Source organism: Suncus etruscus, chromosome 3 (genome assembly GCF_024139225.1).
Source record: "Suncus etruscus isolate mSunEtr1 chromosome 3, mSunEtr1.pri.cur, whole genome shotgun sequence".
Classification (NCBI taxonomy): Eukaryota; Metazoa; Chordata; class Mammalia; order Eulipotyphla; family Soricidae; genus Suncus; species Suncus etruscus.
The window spans coordinates 15,133,706-15,148,242 of record NC_064850.1 but is presented as its reverse complement, the minus strand read 5'-3'; the positions used below and the strand labels follow the sequence as shown (position 1 = coordinate 15,148,242).

General features: G+C 38.8%; 1 protein-coding gene across 1 annotated transcript in view; it reads right to left on the bottom strand.

Annotated features, from left to right (window-relative positions):
- Nucleotides 1–236: 236 nt before the first annotated feature.
- The window catches only part of PCNX1 (pecanex 1), a 171,527-nt gene continuing 157,226 nt past the window's right edge, over nucleotides 237–14,537 (bottom strand). The window contains exons 27-36 of the mRNA XM_049770285.1: nucleotides 14,106–14,359; nucleotides 12,384–12,614; nucleotides 11,283–11,383; nucleotides 10,166–10,316; nucleotides 6,036–6,266; nucleotides 5,360–5,634; nucleotides 2,652–2,851; nucleotides 1,279–1,715; nucleotides 763–903; nucleotides 237–590 (exon numbers count right to left, since the gene is read on the bottom strand). Of these exons, the coding sequence (XP_049626242.1) occupies nucleotides 450–590; nucleotides 763–903; nucleotides 1,279–1,715; nucleotides 2,652–2,851; nucleotides 5,360–5,634; nucleotides 6,036–6,266; nucleotides 10,166–10,316; nucleotides 11,283–11,383; nucleotides 12,384–12,614; nucleotides 14,106–14,359 (2,162 nt within the window). The 3' untranslated portion in view covers nucleotides 237–449. The remainder of the gene's footprint in view (nucleotides 591–762; nucleotides 904–1,278; nucleotides 1,716–2,651; nucleotides 2,852–5,359; nucleotides 5,635–6,035; nucleotides 6,267–10,165; nucleotides 10,317–11,282; nucleotides 11,384–12,383; nucleotides 12,615–14,105; nucleotides 14,360–14,537) is intronic.

The window sequence follows — 14,537 nt, the reverse complement described above, 5'->3', positions numbered from 1 at the left end:
CTACACTGGTCTGTTTTTTAAAAATCAAGGTCAATGGATTTCATGATCTATGACAAAACATGGCAATTCTTTTTGGCAAGAAAATTAGAAAAATATGAGACTGTAGCTTAGAAATGAAGTGCTGGTTGATTTAAAGCATGGGCGATGCATAAGAAAAAAAAACCACCCTATTTTTTTTTAAAAGGAAGTAATTTTAACAGAACTATATCCTTCATGCAGACTTTTTTCTCAGCAGCTAGCTTAAAAAAATATTTCAGCTTTATTTGGGGATGGAGACAGTGACAAGGGTCAGGGTGAAGGGCAACGGCAAGGTGCTGGATGAAACCCACTCTGGGTTCGAGTCTCTTCCATCTAGGATCACCATGACACCTGCAGGCATCTTCTGCTTCTTCCTCCTTTCCCATTGTCTTGGAATTGCGGGCAAAGAAATGTAGTTACGAAACACCAGCTCACACTTCAGCCCCGAGTTCTAGTACCCCAGTTTCAATTACAGTCACGTATTTGTCATCAATCTGGACCAGAAGCACTGTCTTGTCAATGTGGGATCTGGTACCTGGATCTCTGCTGCAAGGCACCCATCGGTGAATCACCTGATGAGGCAGAAGGAAAGGGAAGTTAGTGGAAGGCCTTGGCGATATTCGTGAACTCTTAGTTCTATGGTTCGAGGTAGTGATTCTTTGGTAATTCAGCACAAAAGTTAAGAATGTGCATGCAAATCAGTCTACATGAAAGGGCACTGAGTAATATCAGAAGGACACTTACATGGCCTTCCATGCCCTCCTGGGGACTCCAGTCCTTCCAGCTATTCCTCCCGGCTTTCAACCGAATTCCCTCATCAGGCCACTGCAGCTCTTTCCTTTTTGATAGGTTGATTCCATCCAGAACTTGACTGGGATCCACAATCTATGTTAAATAAAATGGATTATTTACATTTCATTTTTTTTATCTCCATGATTAAAATAAAACAACAACCATATAAGCCAATGAAAAATTACTTTCTACTTTCCCAGAACTCTGCATCTGAAGTTCTCCACATCTGCTAATAATGAAATCTTAAGAGCTACTTCCAGATTCATTCCTTCTACCCAGTCATGTGACAAAGGGCGGACAGGTATAATAACGCTTGCAAGGGCACAGCTGCTGGTTTTCATGCAGGTGGAGCAAAAATGGTCTCATACTGAGGAATGTTGGGTTGTTCTTTCATGAATCATACAGTCAACGAGTAAAGAAATAAAAGCCCATGAGCAGGCGCACAGGAAGCCCCGGGCTTTTTCTCACCTGGACTCGGTAAGTCACATCCCCCTTCCTGGCTTGTGACTGGCTAGCAGGGGCGCTGCTGGGCTGTGGGTCGAGGGCGCTGCTCGGTCCCCCATCGGTCCCGAGGAAGCCCACGAGGGTGTGATGCTTGCAGGCGGGGATGCTTTGGCTGGAGCTGCTGGAGGAGGGCAGGCCATGCTGCATGCCTGCCAGGCCGCTCTGGCTCGAAGGGTCCAGCTGGTTCACCATGGAGAGGCGGGACTGGATGGAGGACGGCAGGTTGCGCAGTGAGATCTGACTGGTGGAGGAGCGTCGGCATGGCACAAAGCCTGTAGTGGACATCCTCAGAGAGGAGTGACGGCTGCTGTAGCAGTATGAGGACTGGCTGGCTACAGAGGCACGGGCAGGAGACTGTCTGACCAGGCTTGACTGGACCGAGTGAGAGCTGTGGCTCATTCCTGGAGGGAGAGAAAAAAAAACAGCGCTCAGAACGGGGACAGGGCAAGGATATCCCTTGTTGATAGTTTGGGTGACTTTCTGTCTTTATTAAAGCTGGTGAAGTCACAAAACTGAACATGAATGCCTCAAGTTTTTAGCATTGCCAAAAAGAGAGATGTGAACTGTTTTTCAAAATTTAAAGGCATTTAGTTTACAAAGTCATTCACAGTTGGGTTTTAGGCAATCCCACCACCAGTGTCCCTGGCCGGGTTCCCTCTCCATTTTCACACCCCACAGGCTGCTGCTATCTTGACAGGCACCTTCTTATGTTGGATGTTAAAGTTCGGGCTTCGTGATTTCAGTGTTGTTGACCCTGTGGTTTGAATATTTAGCCCTATCATTCCTTAATACCATAAACCACTTTCTTGTGTTTTTTTTATCATAGAACTTGGTAGAAGCTTTTTAAAATTTAAATTCTAAGGTGTAGAAGTCATGCAATTAAATGATGTAGAGACAACAGAATTTAAAGCTGGGAAAAACCTTCAAAACCTTTGATAGAAATATGTCCAAATAACAAGAATACTTCTTGAATATATCAGAAATGAAATATGAAAGTCGTACATAATAAATACTCAGACTCTACGATGTGACTATTTCTCAACGTATGGTATTAATGACAAGTGGTTTTGTTTCCTCATATCACCAAAATATAAATCACAATATTCAGAAGAAGGTAAAATAAAATTATATTAAATGCTAATAGTATATTTCAATATCTATCATTTAAATGAATAATAATTAACATAAACAAACTGGATAATTTCAAAATGGGAATCAAATAAATCTATATATGCCTAAGGAGGGATGTGTCATGTCATCCTCTTTATATACCATACGAACTAAAACTCCATAGCTGAGAGACTAATGTTATACACAAGATTTTGTCTTGTCTTTACCTAGGGCTGGAGGGTAGGATGTGACAGGTGGATGGAGCCCAGATCCCTGGCCTGGATTTCCAGCGCTTCCCTGGGACAAATTGTTGAGGGGATCATTGGCAGTTGTTGCATTATTACCAGTGCAGGAAGTGCCACCACCGACATCAGAATCTTCAATATTGCCGCCACTATTGCACCCAGCTCCACAACCTTTCCTTAACCTAGGAATAAATGACCAACAGCAAGCATTACATGCAAGATCACCTCGAAGCATGTCTTCTATTCTTTTTCCAGCTATTTTAAACTGCCAACATTACTAATATTCATCTTTGAAACTCTTTTTGATATAAGCAGTATTGGGGGGAGGGAGAGTCTGGGGCTTATATGGTTTCATGCCATTCTTTCCCTCTTATATTCATTTCCTCAATTCCTTTTTTTGTTTTGTTTTTGGGCCACACCTGGTGATGCTCAGGGGTTACTCCTGGGTATGCGCTCAGAAATCGCTCCTGGCTTGGGAGACCATATGGGGTGCCAGGGATCTGAGGTCTCTCCTAGGCTAGTACATGCAAGGCAGACCTTACGCCCTGTGCCACCACTCTGGCCCCATCATTTCCTCAATTCTTCCCCTTTCTTAATAACCTTTATATACACTAACATCTTTCTACCAATAGAGCTACACATTGCAGTCATACCATATTGGAATAAAATTACTACCAATGTGTTTGAAGAATGAGACATCTAGAAGAGCAATTCTTCTGAATATAACCCTACTTCATGCTGCAGAACTGAAATAGAACTGCTGAATGATGCACTTTTTTCCTTTTGAAGCAAACACTTTTGGTCTGCCCATGATCTGCACTCAAACCCTTCAGCACTGGGCAAGTCCGTACAAATGGGCACTTTAATCTCTATGTCATTTCTCTAAGGTGAAAAAAAATATCCTAACCTCTTTAAGGCAATGATCACACACCTATTTGTTGAAAATTTCTAGTGATAGTGGTGAAGGGTCCCAGGAAATCTGGTGATGGTGAGGTACAATACCTTTGTATATCAATACCATAATCTTGATTTTTTTTTTAAATTTTGAGCCACACCCAGTGATGCTTAGGAATTATTCCTGACTATGTGCTCTGAAATCCTGGCTTGAGGGATGATATGGGATGCAGGGGATTGAACCCAGGTCCGTCCTGAGTCCGCCGTGTGCAAGGCAAACGCCCTACTGCTAAGCTGTTGCTCCGGTCCTAAGTTTGCACTTTTATTGTTCTTTTTGTTTTTTGGGAGGGCACACCCAGTAACGCTCAGGGGTTACTTCTGGCTATGTGTTCAGAAATCACTCTGGCTTGGAGGACCTTATGGGATGCTGGGAATCAAACCCAGGTCAGTCTTGGGTCAGCCACATGCAAGGTGAACGTCCAATTACTGTGCTCTTGCTCCAGCCCCATAATATTGATTATTTTTATAAACATGTTACGAAAACTATATGTGCACATATGAAATAATAAAAACTTCCTTCAACACCACCCTATATTTGTTTTTCCCTTCCATGCATGCCTTCATGTGCATACTTGAATAAAATACTGATTTGAGACTTGAACACTGACTATTGTTAAAATGGCAGCAGCATCTCTGCATTCCACAACTAGTAAATTCAGTATGCATAGTATCCCTTACTGCTGAAACAGAAAAAATAAAGTAACTTGGACAATTACTTACACCTTTTTTCTTATTTGTCCTTGTAGCTCACACTTTTTAAATGTGCCAATATGCTACAGTAAAGAATAAAAGCAGAAAACTACTCACGATTCTATGAAACTAGCGACCAATTACAATTTGGGGGGGAGGGTGTCGGCCACACCTGGCAATGCTTAGAGCTTATTCCTGATTCAGTGCTCAAGGATCACTTCTTGAAGAACTCAAGGGACCATTTGGAGTGCCAGGAATCAAACCCAAGTCCTTTGCACGCAAGACAAGAACCTGACCCACTATACTATCTCTCCAGCCCCTTGAGTAATGAATCTTAATCAGAGTTATATATTAGATTTCTCTAAACAATATATTTTTTGGGGGGGTCACACCCGGCGGTGGTGGCGGCACTCAGGAGTTACTCCTGGCTCTATGCTGAGAAATCACTCCTGGTGGGTTCGGGGACCATATGGGATGCCGGGACTCGAACCACCAACCTTCTGCATGCAAAGCAAACGCCTTACCTCCATGCTATCTCTCCAGCCCCAAAATGTTGAAGATATAAATGCTCACATCAAACTTTAGAAAACAGGGGACGGAGAGATAGTATAGCAGTAGGGTACTTGCCTTGCATGTGGCTAACCTGGGTTTAATCCCCAGGATCCCTTATATCTCCTGTGTCCCCACCAGGAGTGATTCCTGAGCTCAGAGCTAGGAGTAACCCCTGAGTACTACTAAGTTTGGCCCCAAAACAAAACAAGTCAAACTGAAATGACATCATTTATCCTTGAACAGGACCAGGATATATCACCATAAAGGGGGGGGGGGGGACTAGAAAGATAGCACGGTGGTAGGGCGTTTGCCTTGCATGCCATCAACCTGGGAGAAACCTGGTTCGATTCGTGACATTCCATATGGTCCCCCAACCTGCCAGGGGTGATTTCTGAGTGCAGAAACTAGGAGTAACCCCTGAGTGCTGCTGGGTGTGCCCCAAAAACCAATCAATCAATCAAGTTTAAGGAAAAAAAAGACCTTCTATAGCTTACCTGTGCCAGGTTGATACTACAAAGTTTTTGATATTTCCCAAGCTGATAGGCCCCCCAAGAATTTCTTTAAGTTGTTCATGGCTGTCAGAGTATGAAGTTGTCAAGGGTGAGACAAAAATCGGGTAGCCAATTGGTTGATCACAAGAGGAGTTTATCATATTTCTCAGAGCTTGCTTGGCGTTTTGAATGCTGCCTCTCTCTGGGTTTCGGTTACGTAAGAAAACAAGTTCTTGTTGCTGTCCTGCCCAAAGACCTCGCACACATTCCTTATTCACCTGAAAAACCGACCATATGGGAGTTAGATTCAAGGGGAAATCCTACAAACAGATAAACAGAAATGGAGGAACACAAAAGATATATGAATACCAACTACAAAAATAGAGAAGTAAATGGTAGGAGTCACATCTGAACAGCAGTTTTCAATTGTCCCTAATTGTTACCAGCCAGGATAAAAGAAAAGGCGGCTATAGTGCTCACCCTTCTGTCTGTCCCAGATAGACTCCAAATAAAATGTTGTCATTTCATTTTCCAAACTGGCAGTATAATGCTGACGTTTTTAAATTTTTTCTAACTACCAGGTTTTAAGTTTTAATCACATTTTTAGAAGTTTGGATAAGGTTACTACCTAAGTTTTCGAGTTATTTTCCAGAAACAAACAAATGTCTTTAAACCTTACTTTGATGACCCTGAAGCTAAGGTAGCGTCTGTTAAGCATGATGATCTTATACTCATTGGTGCCGTCGTCCATGACATGGCGCAGTGCAAGCAAGGAGGGCGAGTTGGCAAGGACGGCGCTCCGCCAGGCAGGGTCCCCTTCATGAGCGATCACCAGGTTCTTTTCGTGCGAGACGATGGCTTCGTAAAGCACAGAGGGGTCATCGTACTCATCCGGAGAAGTGAAATGATCCTAAAGACAAATAAAGAATGATACGTCTGTTAGCTTCAGACTTCTTATGTTACCCTTAAAACAATCTGTGTGTATCCCAAGTCCATATTTATTTATTTTGTGGACATTAATGTTATTGTTGTTGTTCTTTTTTTTTTTTTTAACAGTTTTGGTTTTGGAGTCACACCTAGCTGTGCTTAGTCTTGCATTACCAAGTACAAAAAGAAAAAAAAAGAAAAGAAAAGAAAAAGAAAAAAAAGAAAAAAGTGGTTTGGGACCATACCCTGTGGTGCTCAGGGACTACTATAGGAAGTGCTTGCAATTGCCGGGATGGAACCAGAGCAAGGCAAGCACTTTAACTCTTGTACTGTTTCTTGGGCCTATTCCTCTAAGCTTTTTTAAATTTTATTCCCAATTCTAATGTATTTCCCCCTTTTTCTCATTAAAATTGTTATATCTATATCTATCATCTATCTATCTATCTATCTATCTATCTATCTATCTATCTATCTATCTATCTATCTATCTATCTATCTACATACATACATACATATTTTTTTATGTTAAAGAAAAATAAAGGAGAATAAACCTACATAAAAGTTCCCTGAAGTTGGTGTTTGTTTATAATATGGGATGCCGGGTTACAAGGCAAGTTTGTTTATTTTTTCTCTTTCTTCCCCTCCCTCCCCCTCCCTCCCTTCCTTCCTTTACCTCCCTCCCTCCCTTTCTCCCTCCTTTCCTCCCTGCCTCTCTCTATCACAGCACAACTCTGTGGGAACTAGGAGCCCATATCATTGCCATTGTGCTAAACACTGAGAAGACAATAGTGAGCAAAATTAAGCTTTGTCTTCCGGGGCACACACTATTGATATAAAGTAAAGAAATAAAAAACCTAGCTGATAGCCATACTCGGAACACCTCACTGAAACCTTGGCTAACTGCTCTCCACTGCAGTGTATTTTTATCAGTCTTCTAAAAACCAACTTCAGTGATGGAACTGTGAAGGGGAGGAGATGCTATGTGGGGGGGTTCTCCTGTAGTTATTGAGGGGTGAATCATTCTCCTCTAAAGTATGAGGGAGAGAAAATGCCAACTAACACACATTTTGGCTTCTTTATTCATTCCTTCCTACTCAATCTCATCCACAAGAACCCTGGATTCATATTTGACCTCTGGCAAATATGGCAATTACAATTTATTCCCACACATCTTTTTAAATACTGAATTTACTTCCTTGTGCCAGCAGATAGAATGCCATATTATAGGAAATACTTCCATTAGGGAAGGAATGACTACTAGCTTTCTATAGAGGTACTGGTAAAATTATTTAAATGCAAGATTAAGGTGTAAAAAGACAAAAATTACATTCTAAATAAAATGAACACCAGGTTCATTTTCATTATTTCATTTCACCAGGTTCAATCATTAGATATGCTTAAAGTGGAGAACATACCATTCAACATATAGTTGAATGAATATATAAAGTTCTGTGAATGCTACTGCAAGATTCTTTTTAAGGGCAATATATTTATAACAAAATGCTGACTTGAAAAGTAGGATTAAATGATTAAGAAAAAAACATTACAAAATTATTAGATCCATCTCCTTAAAAAAAAGTACACACATAGATGGAACTGTCCTATAAACTAGGGATATCAAAAAAGAACATCTAGTGATTTGCAGGGTTTTTTTCTTGGAGGTTTGGTCTGGTGCATGATATATGTATAGTAGGAGAAGATGCTTACTTTTGTATGGTGTTTAAATATTTATTTTTAATTTAATTTAAATGCTATTATTTTTCAAATTAAATATAAAGAGAAAATTTATAGTTCTTTTGAGAAAAGCTCTCAGAGTGTGTTTTACCATCATACTTGAGAAGTTATAAACTAATGTATAAGACATATTATTTTTTAAATAATATATTATATATATGAGTCCAGAGAGACATTACTGTGCATGTGACAAAGCACATCTTGATCACCATGTGATCTCCCACGAGCATCACTGGGTATCACCCTGAAAGCCTTTAGTCCCTGGCACCTCAAGACCCAATGTAATACCCCATCCTTGGATCCACATGCTGAACTGTCTGTCAGTTGCCAGGAGTTTCTTTCTAGGAGAAGCCCAGGCTAACCTGAGCATCACTTGGGAGGTCTCCCCACCAAAAAATAAAAATAAAACTCATAATTACAAGTTTCTTTAGCTTCTAAGCAGTCACTGACTACTAACTACTATGCTAAGTAATGACACTACAATTATTTTTTTCACCCCTCAGGCTACAATTATTAAGTTATTAAGGAGTTATCTTTAAGGAGTTAGTCTGCCTTAGAAAGATCCTGGATGGGAATTTTTTCAGTGTATCGTTTATAAACCAAAGTGAACTTTGATTGGTTTATGATAGTTTTGGTTCATAAGAAAGTACTAAAATGGGGCCAGAGAGACAGTACAGCAGTAAGGTGTTTGCCTTGCAAATAGTCCATTCAGGAGGGAAGGTGTTCAAATCCCGGCATCCCATATGGCCCCCATGCCTGCCAGGAGTGATTTCTGAGCACAAAGGCAGGAGTAACCTCTGAGCGCTGCTGGGTGTGACCCAAAAAACAATTAAAAAAAGAAAATACTAAAATATCTGAGTTTGGTGAATTATAGTACCTTTTAATTGTAAAGAAGAAAAGCAAAAGTTTTGAAATAAGTGCTTAAAAAAGTGCTTAAAAAGTGCTAAAAACACTAACAAAGATGGTCTCTCTGTACACCTTAAATAATCACTGACCTCCTATTTGTTGCTTTAACTTGGCCTATTTTATGTTTTATATAAATAATACACACTGTGCTCTTTTTAAGATCTCGCTTCTCTGGCTCTGTTATTATTTAAAATTCATTCATGTGATGGTGCCAATGGTAGACCACTGCTTTTTTTAATCTTGTGTGGATGTACAGAACATAGTTTGTATGTTCTTCTGTTAACGAACATATGAGTAGCTTTCAGTTTGGGGCTATTACAACTAAATCCAAATTATCAGATTTGCTAACTAATATGAAGTAGAATGATCAGAGCAGAAGATGCCAATATGTAATTTATAATATATCCTCAAATGGCCTAGAACTTTGCATATGCCTTTTTGGCCTCCTTGTATTTGTATTATGCTTTTACGTAGTGAGCTATAATATAATAAGTAGTGAGATATTACTGTAATATCTCAAAATTATTGAGATAATTTTAAATAGGGCTAAATTTGTCCTAAGCACCAAATTTTTCTATATTACATGCCAAATTAAACTCATTGTTTAATAACAGCAGCACTTAAAAATAATGCCAAGTTATGACTACACTGTGCTAGAGGTACCTAAAATTCTTTGGAAAAGGTATGCTTTTTTGTTTGTTTTTGGGTTTTTGGGCCACACTCGGTGGCACTCAGGAATTGATCCTGCCTCAAGGCACAACATGGGATGCTGGGGATTGAACCCGTGTCTGTCCAGGATTAGCAGCAAACAAGGCAAATGCCACACTTTTGTGCTACCAATCCAGTCCTAGAAAAGGTATGAACTACAGTCATCTGAAATTAAAGTAAGAATTCTAGGGGCCTCTACAATCATGCTTGTAATTATGATGCTTAAAAATTTTATATACATATAATATATTAAAAAAAAGATAGAAAAAGAATTCTAGGGCCAACAAACCTCTATTTCCACAGTGCCACTGCTTAAAATTTTCAAGATCATGCTCAGATCAGTCACTCGCTAATATGAATATTCAAATTTATTGGTATAAAAAGGTTCAACCTTCTAAGATTTAGAATCTTGCCATGAATTTTTTTATTTAATATCAGAATGTTTCTTTAAAGTGTCTAAGAAACCTATTTTAGAAATCAACTGAAAACAGACCATTAAACAATAGTAATATACTAGAAATTTTCTCCTCTTACCTGATGAAGTTTAATGGACATACGTATTCCAGGGACTACGACTTTCCTTAGCAATTCCATGTCAGCAAAGATCCATTCATCTCGAATCGAAGAAATACGGAAATCTCCTTTAAACAGGGCATGCAATCCATAGAGGAATGACTCTAAATTACTGTTAAGATTAGAAATAAAGGTTTATAGATTTTGACTATTACACAGTCTTCTACTGCACTGATTCTTATATTTGGTTGTACATCAAAATCATCTAGGAGCTTGGAATCACAGATTCCAGAAGTTCACATCAAAATCCCTCCATGAGAATCCCAGGGAATAGAACCTATTTGTCCAGAGGCCCTTCTTTCTGAGCCACTATGATAAAGTACCCATGAAAATAACGAGCAATTAGTTTATAAGTAAAAAGAAATTAAGGTGAGCTCAATGAAAGCTTGCAACCATCACAATTTTTTTTTAAAAATATACTGTTAACTTTCATTCATTTGGATGCATACAATAAGAAATCACTTAAAGTCACCAAGTCTAATGTGTAACAATATTAAAAATATATGTGTTATGGACAATAATTATTATAAAAATATAAAAATAAAGAGGCACATTAAGTGAAGCTAGAGAAATAAATAACTACACTAAAACAACAATGACAACGATAGTGAGAGAAATATAAAGCTTGTCTCGAAGACTGGCAGAGGATGGGGGAGAGGGAAAAGGAGGAGACTGATGATGGGAAAGTTGCACTAGTGAAGGGAAGGTGTGTGCATTTTATGGCTGAAACCCAATTACAAACATGTTTGTAACCCATGATGCTTAAAGAAATTATTACTTAAATAAATAAAACAGTTCTATATGGACAGTGGCCAATGAAATTTTATGGGTGATTTTTTTTAGTATCTTAAATTCATTAAATCATTTTTATCAACAGTTATTCGCATATGTATGAATTTTATAAGCCAGCTGTTAACCACTCAGTAGAACTCAATTATATTCAGCAAAATGTTTTATACAAACATGAGGTTTTTGCAATAAACACTGTATAGAAGACTTAATAAACATACTATTTTTTTTAGATTTAGGTTATACTGTTTATTTCAGTACTTCCCAAGAACAGAAATGTCTCCCTCACCTGGACATATGGTGGGACGCAGTACCCAATGCTCTCCGACCCAGGACACAAAGTCCGTAACAAAGAGTGACAAGGGGTGAATCTTTGTCCACATCAAGTGGCTATATAAAGCAAAGAACAATAGTTGTTAGAAAGGTTTGCATTTAACTTCAGGATACATAGTTATAAATCAGATAAGTTAAAGAATTCAACTCATACTAATTTCTAAACTATCAAATGTACTAATAAAAAACCAGCATAAAATGAGGTATAACTAGATAAGTGAGGGTCTTTATAATATTTCAATAAAATCTAACATTTTATAATACTGAAACACTAAAGATAACTGCTATTCTACAGTATTTCAAGATCCTAGCTAAGCTAATTTAAAGAACTGACTGCTAAACATCTTTACTGATGGCATTTTTTCTGAAAATTTAATGAGTACTTCCTAGACATAATCTGGCAAGTCAACTTTGAATTAAAACAGTAAATGCCAATTATGCCTGCAACAGGAAGGAAAAAATAAACTGAAATCTTTCAAATTAACATTTGAAACATTTAAGGATTTTTTATTTTTAGAGGGGTATAGATACGAGTGGTCCAAACCCAGGCAATCATACGTGCAAGGTATGATTCTATTATTCAGCTACATCCTTACCCCAAACCTTCTAATTTTTAAGCAAACTGTACATTGTAACTATTGACTATTATTTCTACATTCAAAGAAAACACCTTTCACAGTACTACAGAGTATTTGGTAACTTCTCAATGACAAAGAAACATTCTAGGTGTTTGGTTCTTAACGTATAGTCCTAGGATGCAATATTAAACTTCACCTGGGAAATTGTTAGAATTATAAATTCTTTGGCTACTTCAGATTGAAAAAAATCTAGTTCTGGAAGTGGTATCCAGTAATCCCAATCTAGATGAGTCTAATAGTTAAAAATCATGTATACTGTTTAATAGTGGAGCTTACACATTCTAACTTTATCAGTGGTATATATTTTTGGTTTTCTAAACTACCACCTTATAATTAAAAAAAAAAGTTTTGGAATAACTGAGATACTACTTCCATCTTTGAAAAAAAAATGGATTCAAAGGGTAATAAATCAACTCTACCTTCGTTCTTCGGGAAGAGCAATACTCTATCCAATTGAGGTAAATCACACAGAAACTCTCCCTGGAGATGCCTGCTAGCCGATGGTCATAGTCTTCATCAATGTTTGGATTAAATGTTGGGTCCACATCAACATAATTTTGATCTGCACATAGTCGTAGTCCTTCCTGCATTGTCTCATTAGCAAGCCATTCCTCTAGTTTAGCAGAGGTTGTAACATAATAAATAATACCCTAATGAAAAAAGGAAAAATTATGTTAAATCACAGTTTCAGTCAATACCAACTTCTTCACAAATAATTCCAATAGTTTATAATAATAGTACAATTCAAAAAAATGTATTTTTTAAGCTCAAACCTCTTAATAAAAATTGGATACCTGCAAAGAATCCACCTTGTTCAGAGAGGTTTTTAGCTTTGAAAGTGATTTAGCTTCTTCAGTTCTGAGAAGTCACCATTTACCCTTGGAATATCTAACCTCATAAGAGTCTTTCTTCATATGTTGGCTCAGAGTCGGTCAACATGACCTCTGGAAGAGCTGGAGTCTACTACTGGGTCTACTACATTTAAAGGATAGCATGCCAAAAAAATGTCTACAAACCAAGGTTCAAGGAAGCTTCCTTATTGGGAACACTTAGGAAGTACAGTTACACAACTATTGCTGGGAGGCACTGTGTATGCCACTCACTATGAGGCATAGTGTGACAGGACAGCAGAATGCTCTTGCACTGGTATCTCTGGACCCTGCCTTAAGTGGCTGACTTTAATCTGGATCCTTCCACTGTTATAAATTATAACCATGAATAGAATGACTTTGGCGAGTTCTGTGATTTCTTCTTCCAAAAAAAATTTTTTTTTGGTTTTGGGCCATATCCGGCAACGCTCAAGGGCTACTCCTGGCTCTGCACTCAGAAATCGCCCCTGGCAAACTTGGGGGATCATATGGAATACTGGGAATTAAATCACTGTCAGTCCTGAGTAGGCCACATGCAAGACAAAAGCCCTACTGTTATGCTATCTCTCCAGCACTTCTCCTAAATTCTTTTTTTTTATTTGTGGCTATGCGCTCAGAAAAAGCTCCTGGCTTGGGGGACCATATGGGATGCTGGGGGATCAAACTGTGGTCTGTTCTAGGTTAGCACATGCAAGGCAAACGGCACACTGCTTGCGCCACCACTCCAGCTTCCCTTTTCCCAAATTCTTAAATCTGAGAGTGTTCTAGGTATTAGAGTGAGGGTGGTCTTGTAAGTTTTCCAACTCCTCCAAGTCTTCAATAATTTTATTTAGTTATCAAAGAGCAGTGGGTGACAGGAAGAGCTTAAGTTTTAAATCTCTGATTCTATTCACTAGCTAGAGGGCTTTGGACAAATTAAAATTTCTTAAGACTTGTGGGACCAGAGCAATGGCACAGTGGTAGGGCATTCGCTTTGCAGCAGCTGAGTCAGGACAGACTGCAGTTTGATCCCCTAGCATCCCATATGGTCCCCAAGCCAGGAGTGATTTCTGAGCACACAGCCAGGAGTAACCCCTGAGCGTCACCGAGTGTGGCCCAAAATTTAAAAAAAAAGACCTGTAGGTTGTACATATGGGATAGTAGAAAATTTAAATATTCTCTTAGAAGAAAAATAGAAGATTAAATACACACAAAAACAGAGTACCCAGGTATCTTTTCCCCCCCAAAAAAAACCCTCAATATCAAAAGATCTCACCGGGCATACAGCTTTACCTTGACATAGTAAGTAGTTAGTACTTTCCGAAGATCAAAGACCTGAAGCATGGAAGCAGCACTATTGTCAGTGATGCTGTAACCCTCCAGAATGTATTTAGTGACAATCACTTCCCAGGCTAGCCACCGTTGGCTAAAAGCAGCATTAAATGAAAGCACATGGGGAATATGGCCAGGCTCACAACAGCAGAAACCTTCATCTTCTTCAACGCCTTCTGTAATAGCCTCTACTTCTCGTTGTTGACAGTAAGTACCTTATGAGAGAAAAAGAAATAGATACCACTATGAAGAGGTAGGGAGCATGATGCAGAAAATCAAATGCTTTAGGATAAAAAGAAGCTCAAAGCACATTTTAGAGCAATTCAAACAATGTGATTGATCCACCTTAGGGTGTTTATCAATAAACTGCAGCAAGCTCCAGAAACAGAGCAC